The 23,597-nt window shown below is 41.1% G+C and overlaps 1 protein-coding gene across 2 annotated transcripts; it reads left to right on the top strand.

Moving 5' to 3' along the window:
* Positions 1 to 531: 531 nt before the first annotated feature.
* CD164 (CD164 molecule) lies at positions 532 to 21,994 on the top strand. 2 transcript variants are annotated; one of them, XM_056125244.1, is made up of 6 exons: positions 532 to 893; positions 6,451 to 6,534; positions 9,245 to 9,319; positions 10,666 to 10,710; positions 15,213 to 15,266; positions 19,522 to 21,994. In XM_056125244.1, exons 1-6 carry the CDS (start codon positions 641 to 643, stop codon positions 19,686 to 19,688), a joined length of 678 nt encoding a protein of 225 aa, XP_055981219.1. In that variant the 5' UTR covers positions 532 to 640; the 3' UTR covers positions 19,689 to 21,994. The 2 variants fall into 2 exon arrangements, with proteins under 2 accessions (XP_055981219.1, XP_055981218.1); XM_056125243.1 differs by having other exon boundaries at positions 9,242 to 9,319.
* Positions 21,995 to 23,597: the final 1,603 nt, after the last annotated feature.

Raw genomic sequence — 23,597 nt, 5'->3', positions numbered from 1 at the left:
CCTCTATTAAGGACCTACTCAAGCACCTAAGAAACACGGGGCAGGGCACAAACTTTACTCCTGTCCAATTCCTGCGTGCGCTCTTAGGATACAGCTACAGCTCCCGCCCCCCTCAAACCCCAGTCAGGGGGGCGCGGCCCCGAGCAGTCACGTGGCGCAGCGGAATTACGGCCTCCGGGTGTTCCAGGGGGCCGCGGGCTGCCACGTCACGGAGGTAGTTTCATCCAAGCCAGGGGTGGGAGCTTCCCTACCTCCGGGAAACGGACAAGACCACCCGCGCCCGGCGTGGCCAAGAAACGCCGTCCTGTGCCTGACCAGCCTCTTCCCCATCATCCGGACGCTTGGGGGAGGCGGCATCTCCCGGTTTCCTCCCGACGCCCTCCCCCCCGCAGACCCCCCCCCCCCACCGCGGGATTTCCGTTGGTCTTGCTAGGCCCTGCCCACGCGCGCGCGCGTGGCCCCGGGAGAGTTCACGTGACCCCGGCGCGCTCCCGTGGGGGGCGGGGAAGCGGAGTCTCGGAGGCGGCGCCGCAAGGGGAAGCTGAGGGCTGGCGGCGAGCGCTGGGCGCGCGTGTGTTTTCTTGTGTGCGTGTGAGCGCGGTGCTGCAGCTTTGCCCGGAACTCCAGGAGCGAGGACGCGATGTCGCCTGTCTCCCGCCGGCTGCTCTGGGCGGCCGCCTGCCTGGCCGTGCTGTGTGTGCCCATGCCGGCCGTGGGTCAGAGCTCATCTCCAGCGACTCCCACCTCAGCGGACACGTCCATAGGCAACCAGACGACGACGAAGACGGCGGCGACGACGACGACGACGGCTCCCCCCTCGCCGGAGCCCCCGAAGACCACGACCCCCCAACCGACGACGACCACCCACACCTCCCACACGACGGTCGACCCCGGTAGGCTCGGGTCCAGCGGGCTCCCTGCGCTGCTCGCCCGACGCCGCCTCTGCCCGGCCGGAGCCGCGCTGGGCGCTCGCGGTGCTCGGGACCGGGGTTGGCCGTGTTCGGGCAACATGGCGGCCTGGCCGGGTCCCGTCGGGGCTCTGGGCGCGGGGTGGACAGCCTAGGGCCACCGAGGGCGACTTCCCCCCCTCCCCCCAGCGCGAGGTGCCCTGTTCCCAAGTATTTCCCCTCCCCACCTCAGGGTTTTCCCCAAATCGCCCTCCTCTCCTGAGGGCGTGTGAGGCGTTTTTCTTCTTTCTTTTCCTCCCCTCATCTTTGAAGGCGGCGGCGGGCTTGGCTGAGGGGCTGAGGCGACGCGCCTCCGTAGTTGGCGAGAAGCCCGCATCGCCCCGGCGGGGGTCGCTCCGGTGTCCCACCGCGAGGAGGGGGTGATTGTTTCGCCGGGTGGCTCTTCCCGGAAGTTGGGGGGAAAGCGGGAAAAGAGGGGCTGGAAGGTCTCGGGCGTCCGTTCGTCCGTCTGCGCTTCAGGGTGGCGGACCGAGGACTTCCGTAGCCCGTCGGTTGGTTCCGAGGCGCGGGCGGAGGGTTTGTGGTGCTCCCGCGCCGCGTGCCGAGGTGGAAAGTGCTCCCTTCGTTACCTGACTTGGCAGGGGCGGGGGTGGGGGCGGGGTGGCGAGCTAGAAGGTTCGCGGTGTAAGCTCGGCGGGTGCGTGGACACCGTAACCGCCGGGGCCGCCCTGCCTGCCGGACCGTGTGGCTCGGGAGTGGCCGCTCTGGTTTGTGGACTGGGCGGGGAGCCCTTCGGGACGCGCTTTTTTCCCCCTATCCCCCCTCCCCCTTAGGGTCTTCTCGGGATGTCGGGGTCCTGGGAGCAGAGTCTGGCAATTCCGCGGCCCTAGTTTGGGAAGGAGGGAGAGAAGGTGGATTGTGAAAGAACCAGGTGGAAAGAAAGAAAGAGAGAGAGAGAGAGAGAGAGAGAGAGAGAGAGAGAGAGAGAGAGAGAGAGAGAGGGGACAGGCAACCTTTATTTAAAACTTGTCAATCCAGTATGATTCTGTTACTCGAGATCCAACTGATGAGGGACTTCCTGGAGCGTTTTGTGCGGAGAATGGCTGGAGGGGACCCACTTTTTTTGTTCTGGTGCGGGAAAATGATTGGTGTACCCACTTTTTCCCTTTTTTTTTTCCCGCCCCTGGTTTCCATGATGTGTGTGTATGTGTGTTTTCTGGCTTGGTCAGACTTTACCGTGTCTCGTTTGTGCTACAGAAAGTCAGTGTTATCAGTGAAATGTATGGTAAAGTTGGTGTTGCTAGGTAGAAATGTTAGATTTGTGAAGGTGTAACGGCAGAAAAGTTTTGAATGAGGGAAGTTCATTGCAACACATCGGAAATTTTAAAGACTTAAAATGGTAGATTATTATCTCCTGCGTTTTTGATAGTTTCCTCCCAGAATTACAGTTTTCTTTATAAGAGAAGCACGGAACTAGCAGGTTAATTGGCCTTTGTGTAACTAGTAGGTGTGTGCAAAGATGACTTGTTTCCCTTAAATAGTTGGGGAAGCTGTTATCTGAAAAGAAAACAAGTCTAATTCATTGTAAATGACTCTTACTGTACTATCCCAGTCATTCACTAGAGATTTTAAACTCCGTTTTTACATCTATTTACTTCTGAATTTAGAAAAAACTTAATTTGTTCTTGATTCTTCCATCCCAAGGGCACCATACACGTCCCAGTTTCTGGCCAACACTAATGATAAAGTATGACAATGCAGTGCCTTTGTTGAGTTATTTTTTGCTGTACAAAGATGGCAGGTGAAGATTGTTTGCTATCTCTAGTTTCTAATGAAGCGGGTAGAGCCCAGTTTTACAGTCTGTTTTAGACTATTTGGCTTAAATTATTGACATAACAGCTTGTTTAGTTACATGTACATAGTGGTGGCCTTTCCATTGTATTCTGGACTGCCTGGAATAGGAAACTCTGGGGTTCCCAGAACAGGCATCTTTTGAGACTTGTGTTCGACAAAATAAATCCTTAACCATTATTAAAACTAAACCCAGGGTATCATCTGTTGTTTTGGGATAGTTCTTTCCCTATGTAGTAGTGTTGCTTTAAAACACAGTCATATAATTTTTCAATATAGTTTTGTTAAGGATGCTTTCAGAACCCCTACTTGTAAAATACTTGCTCTGTAGAATGAAAAAGAAAACTAGAATGGGGGTGAGGGGATTGTAAATCAATACCATGCTGTACTGAGAAGTCCCACTAGTTTTTGCTGTGGGTTTTTTTAAATTATCTTTTTATTCTTTTGATATATCATTAGTTTATTACAATACAGGATTCAGGGGGTATATTTTAACACTTTTGTGTATAGGATTCTCCATACCTACCGGCGAAGTTCTAACTATCCTACCAACAAAAAGACCTCTACCCACCCCTTCCCTTTTCCCCACTATAGTTTTATTGACTTTTCACTGTTTTGGATGCTTTAGGTAGATTTCACATATAGCCACTGGATAATTTTCTTCTACTTACTTTATCTTAGCATAATTTCAAGGTTCATCTGTTTTGTTTCTCACAGCAGACTTCTGTTTTTTAAAGAGGTATCCTCTGTAGGCAGATCTCTATTCAGTAGTTGATGGGCAGTTAGGCTGACTTCATGTTTGGTTGTTGTGAACAGTGCTACTAAGAATATATTGTTGCAAATATCCACCCCAATTGTTCTTGTCCTTTGAATAAATTCCTGGGTCATCATCCATCCATCCATCCTTCCTTTCATCTCAACTCTTAAGAAGGACAGGTGCTCTATCATTGCCATATCTCTCACCTTTATCTTTTTTGTTTTGTTCTGGTTTTGGATCATATCTGGCTGTGCTCAGGTCTTACTTAAGGTTCTCTACTCAGGGGCACTCCTGGCTAGACTGGGTGACCATATAGGGTGCCAGGGATTGAACTCTGATTGGCTACTTGCAAGACAAGAACTCTACCTATTATACTGTGGATCTTATCCTGTGTTTTTAATTTCTACCAGCCTCAAACCAGAATTCCTTTTTTCCCCCAGTGTTAACTCTTTTTGCTTCTAGTCTTTCTGCTACTGGTCAGTCTCATCAACATGAGGTGATGCGTAGTTTTGATTTGCATTTCCCTGATAAGTATTGTTGAGCATTATTTCTTGTGTGGGTGGGATCATCTCTATGTCATCTTAAAGAAGTGTTTATTTACAGGTCCTAGAGGTAGAGGGTTTGACTTCCACGCAGCTGAGCTGGGTTCAATCCCCAGAACCAGTGTTTCCTGAGTGCAGAGCCAGGAATAAGTCCTGAGTACAGCCAGGTGTGGCCCATTACCCTTTCCACCCAAAGTAGTGTGTATTTTGTCTTACACCTATTTCTGATTGGGTTTCTTATTTCTTTTGAATATCAACCTTTATGAGATGTATGGTGTGATTTAAGCTGCCTTTTAGTGTTTGCCGTAGTTTCTTTTGGGGTATAGAATAATGGTTTTCAAAAAGGATTCATGGGCTGGGTGCCAATCTACAGATGTAACAACAGTGTAGAGGATGTGTCACATTCTTTTGTTTCCCTTGCCACTATGTCTCCAAATGCCTGTGATGTGAGATCTGGTAGTGTCTCACCTTGTGTATTTCATACTTTGAGCTCTATTATTGAGGTCTTTTAGTCCATTTTGAGTTAACATATGTGTGTCTTATAGGTTTTCAACTGCCATTCTCTGACAAGACTATTCTTTGCTCTGTTGTATTAACTTAACTTCTTTTCTTACAGAAGTTCACATATATGAATGTTTACTTGTGAGATCTCGTCTCTATTCCTTTGTCATAATACCATATCTGGGGGAGGAGGGAGTGTCATGCAAGTAGTGCCCACCAGAGGTTCTATGCAGGGATGTTAGGATGCCATGCAGCCACAGCCATGCCATCTAGGGAATTGCCTGGGCCACCCTGCAGGTGCTTGGGGCCTCTTGGGCTGCACCCTGTGATACTCAGAGGACAGTTATGTGGTGGTGGCTCAGGAGTTGGATCCCATCAGGTCATCGTCATCGCTGTATCTCTTCCCAGCCCTCCCCCATACTATATCTTTTTAATTGTCATTGGTTTGTACTGTAGTTTGAAGTCAGGAAGAGTAATGCCTCTATTTTTCTTTCTTAGAATTGCTTTGTTTTTGTTTTTTTAATGGGAGATTTTATAGTTCTTTGTAAATTCTATTTTTTTTTAAATTTTATTAGTGAAGCACCATGAGGTACAGTTGTAGATTTACAAATCTTTGTGCTTGGGTTTCGGTCATACAATGATCAAATACCCATCCCTCCACCAGTGCCCATTTTCCACCACCATGGACAATATCCGCCCCCAACCCCTTCCCACCCTGCCTCTGTGGCAGGGCATTCCCCTTTGTTCTCTCTCTCCTTTTGGGTGTTGTGGTCTGCAAAGAGGCATTGAGTGGCAAACATGTTCAGTCCATAGTCTACTTTCAACATGCATTTCCCCTCCTGGGAGGATCCTCCAAACACCCTTTATTTGGTGCTCCCTTCTCTATCTGAACTGCCCTTTCCCCTAGAATACCCGGCTGGCCTCTAAGCTATGGAGTAATCCTCCTGGTGTTGATCTCAGCTATTCTTGGGTACTAATCTCATATTTTGTTGCTTTATATCCCCCAGATGAATGCAATCTTTCTATGTCTATCCCTCTCTGACTCATTTCGCTTAGCATGATACTTTCCATATTGTACCACTTGTATGTAAATTTCATGACTTCATCTTTTCTAAGGGCTACATAGTACTCCATTGTGTAGATGTACCAAAGTTTCTTTAACCAGTCATCTGTTCTTGGGCACTCAGGTTTCTTCTAGTTTCTGGCTATTGTAAAGAATGCTGCAATGAACAAACAAGTGCAGATGTCACTTCGACTACACATTTTTGCCTCCCTGGGATATATTCCCAGGAGTGGTATCACTGGGTCAAATGGGAGCTCAATTTCTAATTTTTTGAGAAACGTCCATACTGTTTTCCAGAAGGGCTGAACTAGTCGACATTCCCACCAACAGTGAAGGAGTGTCCCTTTCTCGCCACATCCACGCCAGCATCGGTTGCTTTTGTTCTTTTGAATGTGGGCCAGTCTCTGAGGTGTGAGATGGTATCTCATTGTGGTTTTGATCTGCATCTCCCTGATGATTAATGATGTAGAGCAGTAAATTCTATTTTTTAATATTTTTGCAATGCCAGAGATTGAACTTCACATGTGAAAAATGTGCTCTATCATTGAATCATATTTCTGATCTTTTTGGATTAGATTTCCCTTTTTTATGGCTGAGTACTCATTGTATGTGCATAATATTTTATTGTCATTGAACCTTGATTAAAAACTTAGTATAAAGTCTTACCTGAGAATTTTTGATTCTGATAGTTTGTTAGGTTTTTTGGACAAGTGCTGGTCTGAAGATAAAAAGGTTGAAAGACTATTTTGTATGTTTACTGTTTTAAAAAGAAAGGTAGTACAAACTGAGTTACCAATTAATTGATTTTATACATTTTAATCCCCACAGATACCTGTGGAAATCACAACAGCTGTGTTTCCTGTGTTTCTCCTAACCAACAAAATGTTACCTGCTTTTGGATACAGTGTGATGGTAAGAAACTTTGGGATTGCTTTGAGACTAGAATTGTTGGGTATCATAGCTTTAAAATATGTTCTAGGATGTTATTGAATACTTTGAAATTACGTTGGGCATTTAGGATAAGAGGACACTTAATTTTGCATATCAAATTATTTTATAGTAACTGTTTTTTACCTCTATCCCCTTTAATTCTTTAGACTTGATAAATAAGACTATAGCTTAATTTACAGGGAGGTCACACCAGCATTGCTTGGACTACTTGGACTGTTCCTGGCAGTGCTTGGAGGCATGCCGTGGATGGAATTGAACTCAGGTTCCCTCATCTCTAGACTTGTCCTCCATTAATTGGGTTAGTTTTCAGGGTTTTTTTTTTTCCCCCTGGGTTTTTTTGCCCCCTTTTTTTCTTTTTTTTGGGTCACACTTGGCGATGCTCAGAGATTATTCCTGGCACTATACGTAGTAATTAATCCTGGCAGTGCTTGGGGAACCATATGGGATGCTGGGTATCAAACCTGCGTCGACTGCGTGCCAGACAAATGCCCTATCCACTGCACTATTCCTCTGGCCCCTGTTCTCGGCTTCATAATAACTTGTTCTGTTATGGAACCATACTTGCAGTACTTGGAGGCTGCTCCCAGCTCTGCTACAGGTGGAGTTGTCACTTCTAGCCAGCTGTGCCCAGGGGACTAGCTGCTGGGGATCGAACCCAGATTTTCTACATTTCAAGCATGCTGTCAGCTTATTCATTGACCTAAATCTTCAGTCCTCTCTATCATGTTTATTAATGAAGATGCCTACATGTTTTTTTTTTTGCTAGCAAAATGATCTAACAGCTATTTATTTATTTATTGCTTTTTGGGTCACACCTGGTGGTGCTCAGGGGTTATTCCTGGCTCTGCACTCAGGAATCACTCCTGGCGGTGCTCAGGGGACCATATGGGATGCAGGGAATCGAACCTGGGTCAACTGCGTGCAAGGCAAATGCCCTCCCCGCTGTGCTATTGCTCCACCCCCTGACAGTTTCTTTTTAAGCTCTTTAGGCTTTTTGGTTTGTTTGGTGCGACAGCTACTGTACTCAGGGCTGACTCCTGGCTCTGCTGTGGGATCATTCTTGGCAGGACTCAGGGACCATATTTGGTTCCTGGGATTGAACTGGGGTCAGCCTCATGCAAGGCAAGTGCATTAACCTCTGAACTGTCTCTCCAGGAACTAACACATGTTTAGTTTTTTATATCAGTGTTAAAACACAGGGCCTCATCATACATGTTGTCAGGTCCACTCTACCCTGCATGAAGAAAAAGTCTAACCTATCAAACTTTTTCAGTGACAAATTCAAGAATTTTGGAAGTTGCATCTGTATGTAAGTTTAGTGGCTGGGCTACTTGGCATATGGAAGCTCTGAGTTAGGGCCCCAGCAATGCTGGATGTCACGGTCACAGACCTCCCGTTGTTCATCAGTTTGCTTGACCGGGCCCAGTAATGTCTCCATCTTGAGACTTGTTGTTACTGTGTTTGGCATATCGAATACGCCACGGGGAGCTTGGCAGGCTTTGCCGTGCGGGCGAGATACTCTCGGTAGCTTGCCTAGCTCTCCAAGAGGGGCGGAGGAATTGAACTTGGGTTGGTCATGTTGGCTGCGTGCAAAGCAAACACCCTACCACTGTGCTGTCGCTCCAGCCCATGCTGGATGTACTAAAATAAATAATAGATAAAATATAGTATAAACTTTCTGTGGTCATAAATTAGTGTTTTTCTATTGTTGCATGATCTCTCTCTTTTTTTCATCCAATAAAATGGAATTTAAGATTGTACCTCTAGGGCTGTGGGTGTAACTCAGTGGTAGAAGACCAGGTTCCACATCAACCCTGGAAAGTCAAAGTGCATGTTGTGTGTTCTGTAGTGTTATGTAAGGGCAAGTTTTGGAGATTAAATTTCTCTCTCGTATTTTGGGGAAAGTTCAACCTTTTACGACAAGTCTGCACACCCAGGAAAACTAATTCAGAAGGGTTTAGAACAGAGGTTCCCAAAGGTTTTGGACTGAATACTCTTTCCAGGGGGGTGGAGGGGAATCAGTGCTCCCCTCAAACTCTACCTTAAGAGAACAAGGTACCTCCCGTTTGCACTTGAGACTACTACTGCCCATACTTGGTGTTTCCAGCACTCCTTGGGGGTATTTTCACCCACTGTGGAAAACATTGGTTTAACTAAGAAAAGATTTGGAACAGAAGTCCCACCATTGCAATTGGGACTGCTCTCTAAACACCTGAACACTTCTCCCTCTTTTTGGGGAATTTTGAGGAAGTGAGAGGAGGGAGGGAGAAAGGGAGAAAGGGAGAGAGAGCATAATATGCTCGAGAGAAAGTGGAATTTTCTAGAGTGCAGAGAGAGCCCCAGTCCAATACCAGCATAGAAAGTACATAGATACAGCTGACACATGTGCTCAGACAACATATGCACCAGTGCTTGTACTTTGTATCTAACTTTTCTTTGATTGCAGTTGTCTTACCTGTAATTCTTAGATTTTTGTGTTTCAAAGCTGTTCAGTTATGCTCATAGAAATTTTTAAATCGTATTTTAAGAGATCCTGTGTGATTCCAAATTGGTGGAGAAAACAGTATTTTGTTGGTCTGGACTTTTAAGATTACCTGAGTATTATATTTCACCAATAAGGTTAAAGATAGTAGAGATGAGTGACGGTATTATTTTCTTTTCTTCGTAGCAGATAATAGTAGCTACTGTTCACAAAATTCATCAGCTGGTGGGTGCCATTTAATCAATGAGACGAAGTCCTGTTCAGGTGAGTTTGCCACAAAGGTTAGGTTTGCCTCGGGAAGCTTCATTTCATTATTTGGTTTGAATCATTACTAAACTTTTACTCTTGTTAGAAAAAAAGGTGTAATTAACATATTCAAACAAAATTAAATTTTATTTATTGATCTATTTATACTGTGGAGTAGTATATATAAGTAAGGTGCTTTTCATGTGTGTGGTGGGTGGTAGCATTGCCTCCCTAACATACTCATGGGGGCTGGGAGTCACTCCAGCAGTACTAAAGGGCACTTAGGGCAATGCCTTATGGTGCTGGCAATTAGGGAAGAATGCTGTATTACAAAAAAAATAAGATAGAAGATATATATATATATGTGTGTGTGTATATATATATATGGTCTCCTCAGGTAGACTTAGTGCATGCCAGGTATACACTCTGAGCTGTCTCCCTGGATAAAGTACAAATGGTTTATCATTTTTTAATAGTGCCTGGGAATAGACCCAAGGCCTCACATAAGCAAGGCAAATGTGCTCAATTGCTGAACTATATACCTGGCTTCTTTATTTGGGTAAAGAAGGCCATAAGACCTCAAATTACAGTGACTGAAGCAATGGGCAAATTTGTTTTGCTCTCTGATAAAGGAAGTACAGGTTCCACGTACTGGTGTTAAAGGACAAAGAACCATTGGAAACCCAAACTTCTTCTAGATTTTTATACTTATTTTTGGTTGGTTTGTTTTGGCACCACGCTTGATGGTGCTCGTGGGCTGGGCTATTCCTAACTCTGCTAGGGGGGGTAACACCCCTGGCAATATTTAGAAGACCATATACAGTGCTGGATAAATTGAACCAGGGTGGGCCATTGCTCCGTGCAAGGTGATCACCATATTATTTCTCTGACCCTTATAGTCATCCTTAAATGACTTTGAGCTTAAGCTTATCTCATATATGCTCATACTGTAGCCATCATTATTTTTTCTGCCAGTAGGAGGAAGGAGTGGAAAGTGAGTGGCCTATATTTTTTACCTTGACTACCTAACTAGAAGTGTCTTTTGGTGAGGGATGAATCACTAAAAATTGGTGCTTTGATTCCCTGCCCTCTCCTCAGATTTGGGGTCACATCTGGCAGTGCTCAGTATTTACTCCTGATTCTAATTCAGGGAGTCACTCCTGATGGGCTTGAAGGTCCTTATGGCGACTTAATTTCTAAGTAAAGGAAGACTAACAAACCACATGAGAACAACTGTCAAATCTCTTATGCTGGTAATACTGAAACATAAAATTGAAAAATGGGCACATTAAATGACTGTAAATTGGGAAATGGTGTTTGACGTAAGATAATACTGTTTTTGTGTTTCTCTTTTTTTCAAATAGCACCACCTACCACTTCCCCTCCATTGCCAACAACCAATTCTACAGGTAATGAAATGTTTTTCCTGCTCAGAACTTTTCAGCTTTCTTGATAAACTTTCAGTAATGTAATCCTAGAGATTGTTAGTGTAATCTTAAAAATCATAAGCAAGTTGACTTAGTTTTGGGACATAACATATACATTGGTTTCTGACAGTGACCACATAACTTAGGTGTTTTTTTCTTTTTTTCATTTTTTTAATTGAATCAAAACAGATTTGCCATAGGATTGTACATTGAGTCTGCAGTGGAGTTTCACAAATTTGTTGAAATCTCGGAAACATAAAAAAACTATGTAATTCCTCTTCAGAAGTGTACTAAAATGTTTTCAGTGCTTAATTTCTTGTCTTTTCTAGTGCTTAATAATCTAAATATGTTGTTATATAGTCCATATTTTTTGTTTTTCCTCTTTCTGAAAACATTGTTGAATGCACTTTACCTATTCTGTTTTTGGTTGAATAGTACTCCAGGCAGTGAACATTTTCTAGAGAAATACTTGTTGTTGTCTCTGACAGGATTGATTCAAACAAAATTTCTAGGTTCGAGGTTGTAGTGACTTTTAAGACTCAATACTAACATCTTTCCAGATAAATGTGCTTTTCATTACTATCAACCATGGGAATTTTTCACCATACCTTCAACAGCTTTAGCTAATAGTCCTTTTAAAATCTTCCCTATAGATAGAAAAAGTAAATTGTTTTAAAACACCCAGGACAAACACTAGACTAGTTGATAGGGAAAGAGATCAGAAATAGACGTTTTGTCTATTTTAGGAACTCAAATGTGCTCTGGGAATTGGGACTTAAGGGGTGTGTGTGTGTGTGTGTGTGTGTGTGTGTGTGTGTGTGTGTGTGTGTTACTGAGTCGCTTGACTTAATGTGGTAACAGCTGGAGGTGTTTGGTCTACAAATAATATATGAGAGCTTCCCAGGCAGAGCAGGGTTGTCAGTATGTGCGAAGGAAATATGAAAGTGCATTGATGTTAGGATTGTCTTTGGAATGTACAGTGCATAGTGATCAAGAGTTTAGGTAGACTGTATTGGTCATAATAACATTGGGAATTGAATTGCCTCTTTGTAAAACTTGCTGGTAGATTTGAAGCATCTGGGTCATATGATGAGACTTGAAATTTAATAAAAGGACTTCAATGAGGAGAGGGGTTTGGAAAGTGAACACCGAACTGAAGAGAGCAGCTCAAGGGCCACAGGTTGGATCCTTGAAGACCAGTATCACTTGGTGTTGCACTGTGGACCTCAGCATCATGGGACCACTGAACCTATCAGCTTGAGTATCACCTCAGGAGCCCTCCAACTCCAAAAAGAGTAGACACTGGGAAAATACCTTGTTGTAATTCTAGAGTAGGAATATGTAAATTGCTGCAGTAGGATGTAGACATAGAAGTAGATTGACAGAGACTTGAGGACCAGTGATGAGAGGAAACTCTTGGCTAAAAATACAGCAACATGGCGCAGATACTAATAGAGGGTTCTAAGGCAGTGTTTCTCAACCTTTTTTCAACTTCTGATATTGTTTTCCTTTGCCTTTCTTTTTCACTTATTGGCCCCTAGTCTGTGTCATTGGTTCCCCATTAAGTGATTTCCATCTGCAGACCCCTTGGATTATTCTGAGAGCCCACAGGCTCCATATAGTTTGGATAGGCACTATTAAAGAACATAGGCGAGTAATAGGATTTGCTAATCAGATTTCTTGAAAATATTACTGTCTTGAGGCTTAAAGGGAACTTGGGAGAAATGAGTAGGGATTGGCAGGAGAAGGCCCAGAAAAAGGTGTCCAAGAAACTGTGTGGGTGTAGTTTTTCAGAGGAAAAAGTGGTCAAGTGCTGTAACAAAGACCAGAAGTCATTTTGGAAGGCTTAGGCAGCAGTGAGCTAGCTTTTTACTATAGCCAGTATTGTGCACAGCTCTTTCAGATAGCATGTTATAACCATATTGGCAGTTTGAACTTGGAGTATAGTGCAACTATTTATGCCATAGAAATTATCTGAAATTTCTACGAATCTTAGTATACAGGTGTGCTCCTAAACTTTTCTTGCCTACTAAGAGGATGTTAAAAGTTGGTGAAAAACAAATGATGAGAGAAAACTGATTCTTAGGAAGGGAAGTATGAGACAGAAAAGAGTTCATGAAACAGTGGGTATATGTTTAATTTCTCCCCCGAAAGTCTATTATTTTTTTTTCCCTTTCCCTTGTTTTTTGGGTCACACCAGGCTGCACTCAGGACAAAATCACTGAGATAAACAATTATAAAGTTGTTTATGGTTGTTTTTCAGCCATAAAATGTTCAACACCTAATCCATCACCAATGTACAGCTAACCATCCATCAATGTACCCAGCTTCTCTCCCACCAGCTTGCTTCTATGGCAGACACTTTTCTCTCTTTCTTGCCCCCCCCTCTCGTTCCCCCCCCCCTTCCCCCTTTTCCACATTGTGCCTTGGAACACAGGTACTGAAAGTTAACAAAATATACTTTGAGCCACCTGTTCTTGTCAGTGATATTGTCAGGGAATCATTTCCACTTACCATTGTCATAGTCGTTCCTTCTCTGTCCTACCCACCCTCCCGTACCACTGTGGCAAGCTTCTTTGGGACTTTTTCTTGACAGGGCTCAGGAGGCCATACGGGATGCCAGAGATTGAACTTGGGTCAGCCATGTACAAAGCAACCGCCTTACCTACACGGTGCTATCTTTTCACCCCACCAATGAGTCTGCTCATGATGTACTTCTCTCCTGCTTTTAGTCTCTTATTTTCTCTCTTTAGTTAAATGGAGAGATTTCAGAAAAACACACTGGTTAAGGACAATTAATGATTAAAAAACCTTTTTATGACCTTTATTTTCTATGGCTGCTGTTCAAGAGAGGAAGTGAGAAGTTAAGGGACACTATGGCCGAGCATTTGGTTTTCCCTGACAATGCTCCTGGGCCCAAGGTTTCGGTTTGTTTTGTTTTCTCTTTTTGGGTTACATCCGATGGTGCATAGCGGTTACTCCTGGAATTACTCCTGGTGGTGCTCCAGGGAACCATATTACTCCTGGTGTTGCTCCAGGGAACCATAAGGCTGTAGATGGTTCTGAACTTAACCATAGGATACTAATATCAGTACTAACAACAAACAAACGTTACTTACAGGCCTTAGTTCATAAAATGCTTTTATATTCACATTAGTTCTTCCTATAAGTTTGAATTTTAGAGGTATCACATTAGATAATTATTTATATTTATGTATGGTAGGCTAAAACTTAATCCTTGTAGTATTATAATCTAGTTGGAGGAACTGTGGTCCTAGGGTCTGCTCTCAGAAATAAAATTTCGTTAGAACATATCCATACCTATTCATTTGTTTTCGACAGTCTTTTTATTTGGGGGGGGGGGTCACACCCAGTGATGCACAGGGATTACTCCTGGCTCATGCACTCAGGAACTACTCCTGGTGGTGTTCAGGGGACCATATGGGATGCTAGAAATCAAACCTGGGTCGGTTGTGTGCAAGGCAAACACCCTTCCCTCTGTGCTATCATTCCAGCCCCAAGTTTTCAACAGTCCATACATATGAAATTCTGAATGACAAACATTTTTGGGTTTATTTTTGAGCCACACCTGGTGGTGCTTAAGGCTTACTCCAAGTTCTATGTTCAGGAATTACTCCTGGGTACATTTTAGCCTTTGGGTCTTCTGTTTTAGTTTTATATTTTAATTTTTGGATCACACTTGGAAGTGCTTTGGGCTTCCTCCTGTCTCTGTGCTCAGGAATCACTTCTGGTGGTGCTCTAGGAATTATTTGTGGTGGCTGAGGATTGAACTAGGGTTGACTGTGTGCAAGGCCTTAACTCCTGTATTCTCTCTCTCCCTCTTTCTCTCTCCTCTGGCTCCCAGCCTTCGTTTTAATTTTTATTTGATGAGTATTAGATCCATTCATTTGTAAAGAGTGTGATGCAATATGTGATTTAGTTGCTATAAATTCCAAAACCATGAACTCAAACACACTACCTTCTGTGCTATCATTCCAGCCCCAAGTTTTCAACAGTCTTTGCTCTGCGCAGTGCAGAGAGCTAAAATACTTTCCTTCCCCTTTAAGAAAAGTTCAATTTCAGCAGTGAAAGAGAAAAGGAAATCTTATTTTAAAAATCTGATATGTACATAAAATTGTAGCTTTTAAAGTTAGTGGGTTTAATGTTTGAAGATTAAAGAACATTTTATAGTTCCCTCATCTAAAAACTGTCTTACCCTTCTTTGTCTTTTTACTGGCTTCATCAAGGTATATACATAAATGTTATACATCTAGATATACATAGACTTCAGCATAGATACGATTTTATTGTAGATACGATTTTATTATTGTTTACTGGTTTTAAATATTTTTCGAAAGTAGTTTTTGGATGTATAGATGTGTTAGTGATTGATTCCCTAAGATACTGAATGCATGATTAGAAGGTAGATGCTAGATACCTGGAAAATTTAGAAATTTAAATTTCAAATACATTTTATTTTGTAGCTAAACCTACAACTCAGTCTTCTGCTTCAACTTCTATCACAGCTACTACATCAGGTAATGATTGGTTTTTTTTTTATTAAAGTACTGTGTGTTTCTATCATTAACTTTCACTGTGATTATCATACTCCATTTAAGTGTTTTTGTTGTTTTGGTTTTGGAGCCACACCAGGCAGTGCTTATGGGTTATTCCAGGCTCTGAGGTGAGGAATCATTCCTGATGTGGGACCAAACCCAGGTCAGATGTGTGCAAGGCAAACACCCTAACCAGTGTACTATACTCCAGATTTTTTTTTTTAGTGTATTCCATTTTTTTGTTATGAATAGTTCATCGATTTGCTCGAGCGGGCCCAATAACGTCTCCATTGTGAGATTTCTTGTTACTGTGTTTGGCATATTGAATACTCTCATTAGCTTGCCAGGCTCTCCAGGAGGGGTGGAGGAATCGAACACTGGTCGGCCGGGGTGGCTGTGTGCAAGGCAAACGCCCTACTGCTGTGCTATCACTCCAGCCCTATCCAGTTATGAATAGTTACACACTAAAAATGTTTAAGGGACTTAATTGTTAAATCGGGGCTGGAGCGATAGCACAGCAGTAGGTCATTTGCCTTGCATGGAACCAGCTTGGGTTTGATTCCTCTGCCCCTCTCCGAGAGCCCAGCAAGCTACCGAGAGTATCTTGCCCACACGGCAAAGCTTGGCAAGCTCCCCGTGACATATTCGATATGCCAAACACGGTAATAAGTCTCACAATGGAGACATTACTGGGCCCGCTCGAGCAAATCGATGAAAAACGGGAGGACAGCGCTACAGTGCCACAATTGTTAAATCAGTAATATGATAGGTTTGCCAAGAATCCTCAGTGTTTTTAATGAGAAATCACATTTGACATGAATTTTAGAATTAAGTAATTTTAATTGCTTAATAAAATTAATTTAGATTGATTCTTTTAGAATTAAGTAGTTGTTAATATTCTAAAATTAAGTAGAATTTTAGAATTAAGTAATTTTTTAAAACCCTTCAGGTACAACTTACAGGAAAAATTAAATTGTTTGTGACTTTAAAAATAATACTGATTATAAATTATAGGGATTGATTGCTGTTTTTATTTTTATTGGAGCCACACCCAGTGGTGCTCAGGGCTGAGTCCTGGCTCTGCTCAGGAATCACTCTTGGCCCTGTGCTCAGGGAAATGTATGTTCCTATTGAAATGGAGTTGGAAGAACACAAGGCTCAGATCAAATCACAAGGCTCAAAAATACAGAAATCAGGGGCCTGAGAGATAGTACTGTCACTGTCACTGTTCTCCTGTTGTTCATTGATTTGCTCGAGCGGGCCCAGTAACATTGTGAGACTTGGGTTGGAGCGATAGCACAGCAGGTAGGGAGTTTGCCTTGCAAGGGGCCAACACGACCAACCCGAGTTCGATTCCTCCGCCCCTCCCAGAGAGCCCGGCAAGCTACCAAGAGTATCTCACCCACACGGCAAGGCCTGGCAGGCTACCCATGACGTATTCGATAGGTCAAACACAGTAACAGTTGTCACAATGGAGACATTACTGGGCCCACTCAAGCAAATCGATGAACAATGGGAGGACAGTGATAGTTGTTACTGTGTTTGGCCTATCGACTATGTCAGAGGTAGCTTGCCAGGCTCTGCCGTGCGGGCGAGATGCTCTCAGTAGCTTGCTGGGCTCTCTGAGAGGGGTTGAGGAATCGAAGACAGAGGAATCGAACTTGGGTCGTCCCAGTTGGCTGAGTGCAAGGCAAACGCCAGGATTTGTATTTTTGAGCATTGTGATTTGATCTGAGTGTGCACCTTAATTAGATTTCTTGCTTTTGGAGGGTGGGGTGGAGTTGGGAGTTCACAACCAACATGGCTCAGCTCAGGGCATTCCTTGTGCGGGGAAGGGGATGTTACTCCGTGTGATTATGGGACACCCTATGGCACTACCGGGATTCCTGAGTGTAGAGCCAGGAGCATAAAACCTGGTCCTTTTTTTTTTTGCATGTAAAACACGGCAGCCTATTTTGCTGTTCTCAATCGTAATGGTATTTTTATTACCTTTTATTTTTTTTAATTTTAAAACAAAACCACCACCCCTTTTTCTCCTTTCTCCTCTTTAAATCTCTTTCACCCTTTCTTTTCTCTGGTAATCTGTTTTCTCTTCAATATCCATTACTTTTGGTTTTTGGGTTATACCTAACTGCTCAAAGACTATTCCTAACAGCGTGCTCAGGTATTCCTCCTGGCAGTGCTCAGGGCAAGGACCTTAATCTCTGGTATTTCTCTAGACATACACTGGTTTATTTTTGTTTTATTCTCTCATTGTCTTATTTATATTGCACACATATGTAAAATCAAGCTGTATTTGTTATTCTCCTTAATGTGGTTCACATTGTTTCCTTGAGTATTTTCCATTTACAATTGAATACTATTTTATTGTGTGTGTATGCATCTTAATATTTGTCAGTGTCATTTTGGATGTCTGTATCTTGAAAACTCTACATAATGTTTTAGTAAACAGAGTAGATACAGCTTTTGAGTTAATGATTTCATATTGTTCAGATACCCAGAAGTAGAATTGTTGAATCATATGATTGGTTTTTTGAGGAAACTTGTTTTTTAAAAGAGTTGCACCACTTATACATTCCCTTGTAAAAGGGAACTTTTATATACTGTTGGAAGAAGTGTAAGTTATATTCATAACTCTTGGAAAATATGTTTGAAATGATTATTTGATATAAACTAAGTCAGTATTTTACTTATGCCACAGTACTCCATAGATCTTGTGGGTTATGATGAGAAGCTGATTCAAAGATACATTGTAGAACAGACTGTAATACTACAGGGCTGAGCATGGCTGGGTATGATACTTGATAGATCCTATGCTTACCATAGCACTATTAAAATGCTAATAATAAAGTGATTTTTTTTTTATTCTCATAAATCTCAACTTTTTAAGTGCTCTAACCCTGGTCTCAAACATGCAAAGCATGTACTTTTTCACTAAGCCACTTCACTTTCCCAGCCTACATTTCATTTTTTTTCCTTCTTTGTTGTCTTTCTCTTAAATTCATTGGAACCATTCCCTGTATATGTTCACAAGAATCACAAAATACATTGAATTTTAATTTCTTAATACATTTAATTTTAAAGCTGACTAATTTATTAAACTGCTACCAGAACTAGTGTTTATTTGATAATTTGAGAAAAAGCAAGATTTGTGGTAAACATGAAATAGATTTTTGTTAAAATAGACATTACTTCACATGAATTGTTGGCGGAGTGCTCAGAGATGATACAGTGGGTAGGGCGATGACTTTGCACATGGTTGACCTGGGTTTGATCCCTGGCACCCCATATGACCTCTTGAGACCCACTAGGATTAACTGATTAGGAGTGATTCTTGAGTGCAGAGCCAGGAGTAAAGCCTTGAGCATTGTAAAGTGCCCCCTACCCCTGCAAAATAATTTTTTTCCCTCCTAATATTTTTGGGTAATACTTTCTCAGAAAGTAAATTTTGAAAGTAAGACTCAAAATATTCTGACAAGATCTTTGCTTGTTGAAAATATAAATTACAGGTATTTAAGATTATTTATTTAATGGGTTGAGGCTTTGGTTCAAGTGATAGAACCACGTGTTTTGTATGTGTGAAGCCCTAGTTTCAACTCTGGCACTACATGACCAACTTTAGGCTCCTTCATGTGTGGACCGGTCCCCCAGGATCTTCAATAACAACAAAAGAATAGGGATACTTATAACTTGAAATTTTAAGGATAAATTTTTTTCTTGCCTTAAATAATACTAAAATTTGCAAGATTTTTTTCAGAAGTTATTATTTATTTGGATCATTAAAAGTACAGAATATGAACAAATTAACTAAATGTTTGATATGTTCCTAGGTCATATTTATATGTAACAGGAGAACATTTTTCTGTCTTTTGGCTGGTGGGTTGGGTTTTCAGGCTACAACTAGCAAAGCTCTCAGCTTAGAGGTCACTCCCAGCAGGACGACTCAGGACCATATGTGGTGCTGAGGATCAAATACCTTAATCCTACATTATCTCCACGGGCCTCATTTTTGTATTTTAGTTATATAGCAGCATTAATGACTAAATAGTACTCAGAGTGAAGAATGAGGTTGTTTGGTATAGCCCCCAATTATGGGTAAGTTTAACCTATAAAGATAATGATTCAACCAAAATACTTATATAGAATTTAACACGTGGTAAAAAAGTCTTATAGGGGTACCTTGAATTTTTGATTGTAGATAAAGCATTTTTTAAAAATATTTTTATTTTATTTACAGGTACAACTAATACTACTCTAGCTCCAACTTCTCAACCTGTCCGGAAGTCTACCTTTGATGCAGCCAGTTTCATTGGAGGAATTGTCCTTGTATTGGGTCTACAAGCTGTAATTTTCTTTCTCTATAAATTTTGCAAATCTAAAGAACGAAATTACCACACTCTGTAAACAGATCGATTAAATTAACAAGGACTGGGGTGTAATTCACTGAAACCAAAATACTCTCTTTCCTGATGTGTCCCACAAGGAAGACGCTATTCCAGGATCTTTAAATTTCCAAAAGATATGTAGAGGATATTTGGAGCATCATCCTTGAAGAAAAAACATTTAAATCATCTTTCTCAACAAGAATAATTAAGATATTCTGCATGAATCCTTGTGGCTGTCTTCTTTTTTTAAAAAATGGCTGCTGCTGTGGGATTGTGTTCTTTTCTTGACATGCCAAATGTAACTTTCTATAAGTGATATCAGATGTCATGACTCTCTTGGCAATTTATATTTAGTCAATTTAATAAGCCTGCAAGCTGCATTATTTTCATCCTAACTCAGGCTGTAGTTCAGTGACCAGAATTGAGAATGTGCCAAATGAGCATCAGTCAGGTAGATTTGGGTTATTATTTTTAAAATAGAATACACTTACAAATTTAGTGTCCTTACCATAAACTGTATCCTTAAACTAAAATTTTGTGCTTGGTAACATTTTTTTCTACACTAGAAATAAGATGACATACAGGGAATTGCATTCCAGGTTTAAAAAAAGTGAATGGAAGGATACATAGAAGTTTAACAGGTTATTTGTTCATACTTGTAAAGCACCTTATAACATTGAAAATAAAGAACCGTGCCTTAAAAGACAGACTGAAAGGTAGACTGTAACTTAAAATGTTTGAGATTTGTTATTTCACCTTAAGGAGGGTCAGGATTGAAAATGTAATTGTAGTTTATGAGCAGTTGAAGAGCTGCTTTTAGATATCATACTGTTACTACTTAATTGAAAATTACCTAATATCAAACTTGAGGAACTTAAACTAGATGTTATACAAAACTGAAAGCCTTTCTATACTGAGCCTCCCAATATTTTCTTATGGCTGTTAAATATATATATAGATAAAAAGTGATTTAATTATATTTTCTTTTGTGCTTGACAATACTGTACCTTGACAATATTAAAAAAGGGATTTTACCAAACTTCTTTGAAAAGTTCTTTTGTGAGGTTAGAAGGAAGTAAGGTTTCTAGACACTCAAGACAATCATTAAACAATTGGAGGCAGCAGATAACACGTGTGATTTTAGAAAATCTTGAGGATTTTCAGTTGACCAGAATATGATATTTTTAATGATGATTGCCTTGAATGAATAGATTGTGCTTTTTCTTTTCTTTCTCATTTACTGTTATCCCCCCCCCCCCATTTCCATCATATAAATAAGCATGCATACTTTTACTTAGTTTATTTGTGAAATACTAGGTTTTTGGGTTTTAGAGGGATACTTTCCCCTGCCTTTTGACATTTTTGATTATTAGTTCAGAGGCTTAAATTAGTTTAAAATGCTCATTTGCTTTTCTAGACCATGAAAGAATTTTTGTTTAATTTCTTTAGCCTGTCATGGTCAAATGTAGCACTTGGTTTTCATGTTTTTATATTAGGGAATTAGTGTTTGCTTTGGTCCATTTCATAAACCGAAATTCATTTAGGTCATTGTTTTAAAGGTTCTCAAAATGAAAAAAATTTTTTTTTGTTACTTGCTGGTACAGCTAAAGTTTTACTTGCACATTTGTACATACACCTAATGTTTTCAAGTGCCTTAATTGTTTAGAACTTTGGCTTCAAAGGTTTTGGGGGAAGGGTAGGTTTACCTCACATTTTGTGTTCTCATTAGTAATATTTTCGGTACCTCACCAAAAAAATGTATTTGGTGCTGTGACTGTTAGTTTTTTAGTGTGTGCTATATGATTGGAAATTTATTTGAAGATACAAAAAATTAAAAATTTTCCCAAAGTGGCAGAATTAGCTACACTGGCATAATTGTTAGTTTGCTTGGATGTGAATATCTTGCCACAAGTAATGTCAACACATACAGCACTTTTTGTAAGCTGAAGTAGTCTCTTGTCTTCTGTAAATTTGAATACAGCTCTTAACAATCAGAATACAAAGTAAATTTTGCTGGTCTACAGGAGAGCTCTTAAAACAGAACTCATTGCCTTTCCCCTCCCTTCTTTGACAATATAGTATCTTGAGCCATTAATAATTTTTGGGTTTTTTAAATCCAGAAGGTATATAGGAACCTTTTCAGATTTTTCATCTGATTTGTTTGTGCAAATGTAGTTCTATCAAATTTCTTTACCTTACAGATAATTTGTTGCAAAGGTAGACATGCTGAATTTAGACTTTACTATTTCGATTCGTTTAAAACCTGCAAAACCAATCTGTATCATGTACCGAACTGATTTAAAATAAATCTACATGTTTACTGAATTCATGTTTGCTTTTACTCACTGAAATTTGTGCGTTCTGATTTGTGAAATTTAATGCTAGTGGATTTTTCCATATATTTGGGGATGAGTTTTCAGTTGTATTTTGACTCTTGGAGACCATGAAAATAGAACTTTAGAAATGATGGAAGAGGACTTGGTATGTCTTGGGAGTATTACCATGCAAGGTCATCATCTTCCACAAATTAACAGTCTACTTAGATTCTTTATTAAGTAATTTATGAGAATACCATCTGCTAGATATCTGAAAGTTTGCCTCTGAACTTTTGCGTCTGTAGACTACATATATGGGTTCCTCTTTTCAGTACTGGGTGTAATTCATACCAAGCCACATGCTTATACATGAATCTGTTACTTCTGGTCTACATTGTGTACAATTTCTTTTATTTTTGTTTTTGTTTGGGGTCATACCTGGTGGTGCTCAGGAGCTGCTCCTGGTTCTGTTTGTGGAGGTTGCTCCTGTGTTACTTGGGACCATGTGATGGTGGGGATCAAACTCAGTCCTCCCTGCTTAAATGTTAAACACGTACTCAATTCATCAAGCTATTTCTTCTAGATCCACAAAAAAATTGCATTTTGTGAAATTAGAGAGTTTGGAACAAAAAGTAAGGATTCCTAGAAAAAGTGGGCTTACTTTTGCCTTAGAAATCCTGAGCCTTTGGTTTCATATTGATTAGCCTGAAACATTGTCAAATTTGATATATAAACTGAAAAACTGCCATGCCCAGTGGTGTTGAGGGCCTACTAAAAAGCTGCTTGGGAAGCTTGTCAAGTGGACCTGTATTGCAGGGAGGTGGGGAGTGGGGAACAGGGCAGTGACATTGCTAGGCATTGTGCTCTCTCCATGCCTCAAGGTTTTAAACATTGTTTTTGGGAGTACCACTCCTGGCAGTACATTTCATTGTGTAGATAACTACCATGATACAGGTAAGATTGATCAATTCTTCCAATCTATGTGCGTTTATTTTTTGAAGGATGTCCTTCAAAAAGTGAACTTTTTTAGAAGTTAGTTTATTGGGATGGACAGTGGTCACACATCTGGTGTACTTTGGAACGACTCTGAGTGTCGGACTCTAGGTGTGCTCCAGGTACTCAGCAGTGCAGGGATCCCCAGTGCATGTGCTTTTGAGCTATTTATTGACCAGCTTTTTGATTTTTGCAGATTGAGATAATGGTTTGCCAGGTTGTATTTTCCTCTCATTTTTATTGAGCTACTGTTACTTATAATACACCCATCATCTTAGTGCTCATTTCCACCAGTGTGCTAGGGACCCCTGCCAGCCCCAAATCTTGGCACTATAGTGAACTTAAGTGTTCATCTTCCTTTGTTTTTGTGCCATACTCAGTGATGCACAGGGCTTTCTCTTGGATCTGCACTTGGGGATCACTTCCTGGTGGACTCAGCCAATGCAGTACCAGAAATCGAACCCAGATTGGCTACATATAAAGTGTTTTTGTGTTCTTGGCATGGATACCTAGGAGTGAAATTGACGAATTATACGGTAGTTCTATTTTAAAATTTTGAAAAATCTCCATGCTGTTTTCCATAGGGGCTAGACTAATTTACACTAGATGGATATTTTTTG

The sequence above is a fragment of the Sorex fumeus genome, unplaced genomic scaffold (genome assembly GCF_029834395.1).
Source record: "Sorex fumeus unplaced genomic scaffold, SorFum_2.1 ptg000054l, whole genome shotgun sequence".
In the NCBI taxonomy this organism is placed as follows: domain Eukaryota; kingdom Metazoa; phylum Chordata; class Mammalia; order Eulipotyphla; family Soricidae; genus Sorex; species Sorex fumeus.
Note: the sequence above shows the minus strand (reverse complement) of the source record. Positions and strands in the feature narration are given on the sequence as shown.

Coding starts and splice junctions, on each gene's coding strand:
- CD164 (XM_056125243.1), top strand. CDS start 641: ATGTCGCCTGTCTCCCGCCGGCTGCTCTGGGCGGCCGCCTGCCTGGCC. Junction 894..6,450: donor CCACACGACGGTCGACCCCG/GTAGGCTCGGGT, acceptor TAATCCCCACAG/ATACCTGTGGAAATCACAAC. Junction 9,320..10,665: donor TGAGACGAAGTCCTGTTCAG/GTGAGTTTGCCA, acceptor TTTTTCAAATAG/CACCACCTACCACTTCCCCT.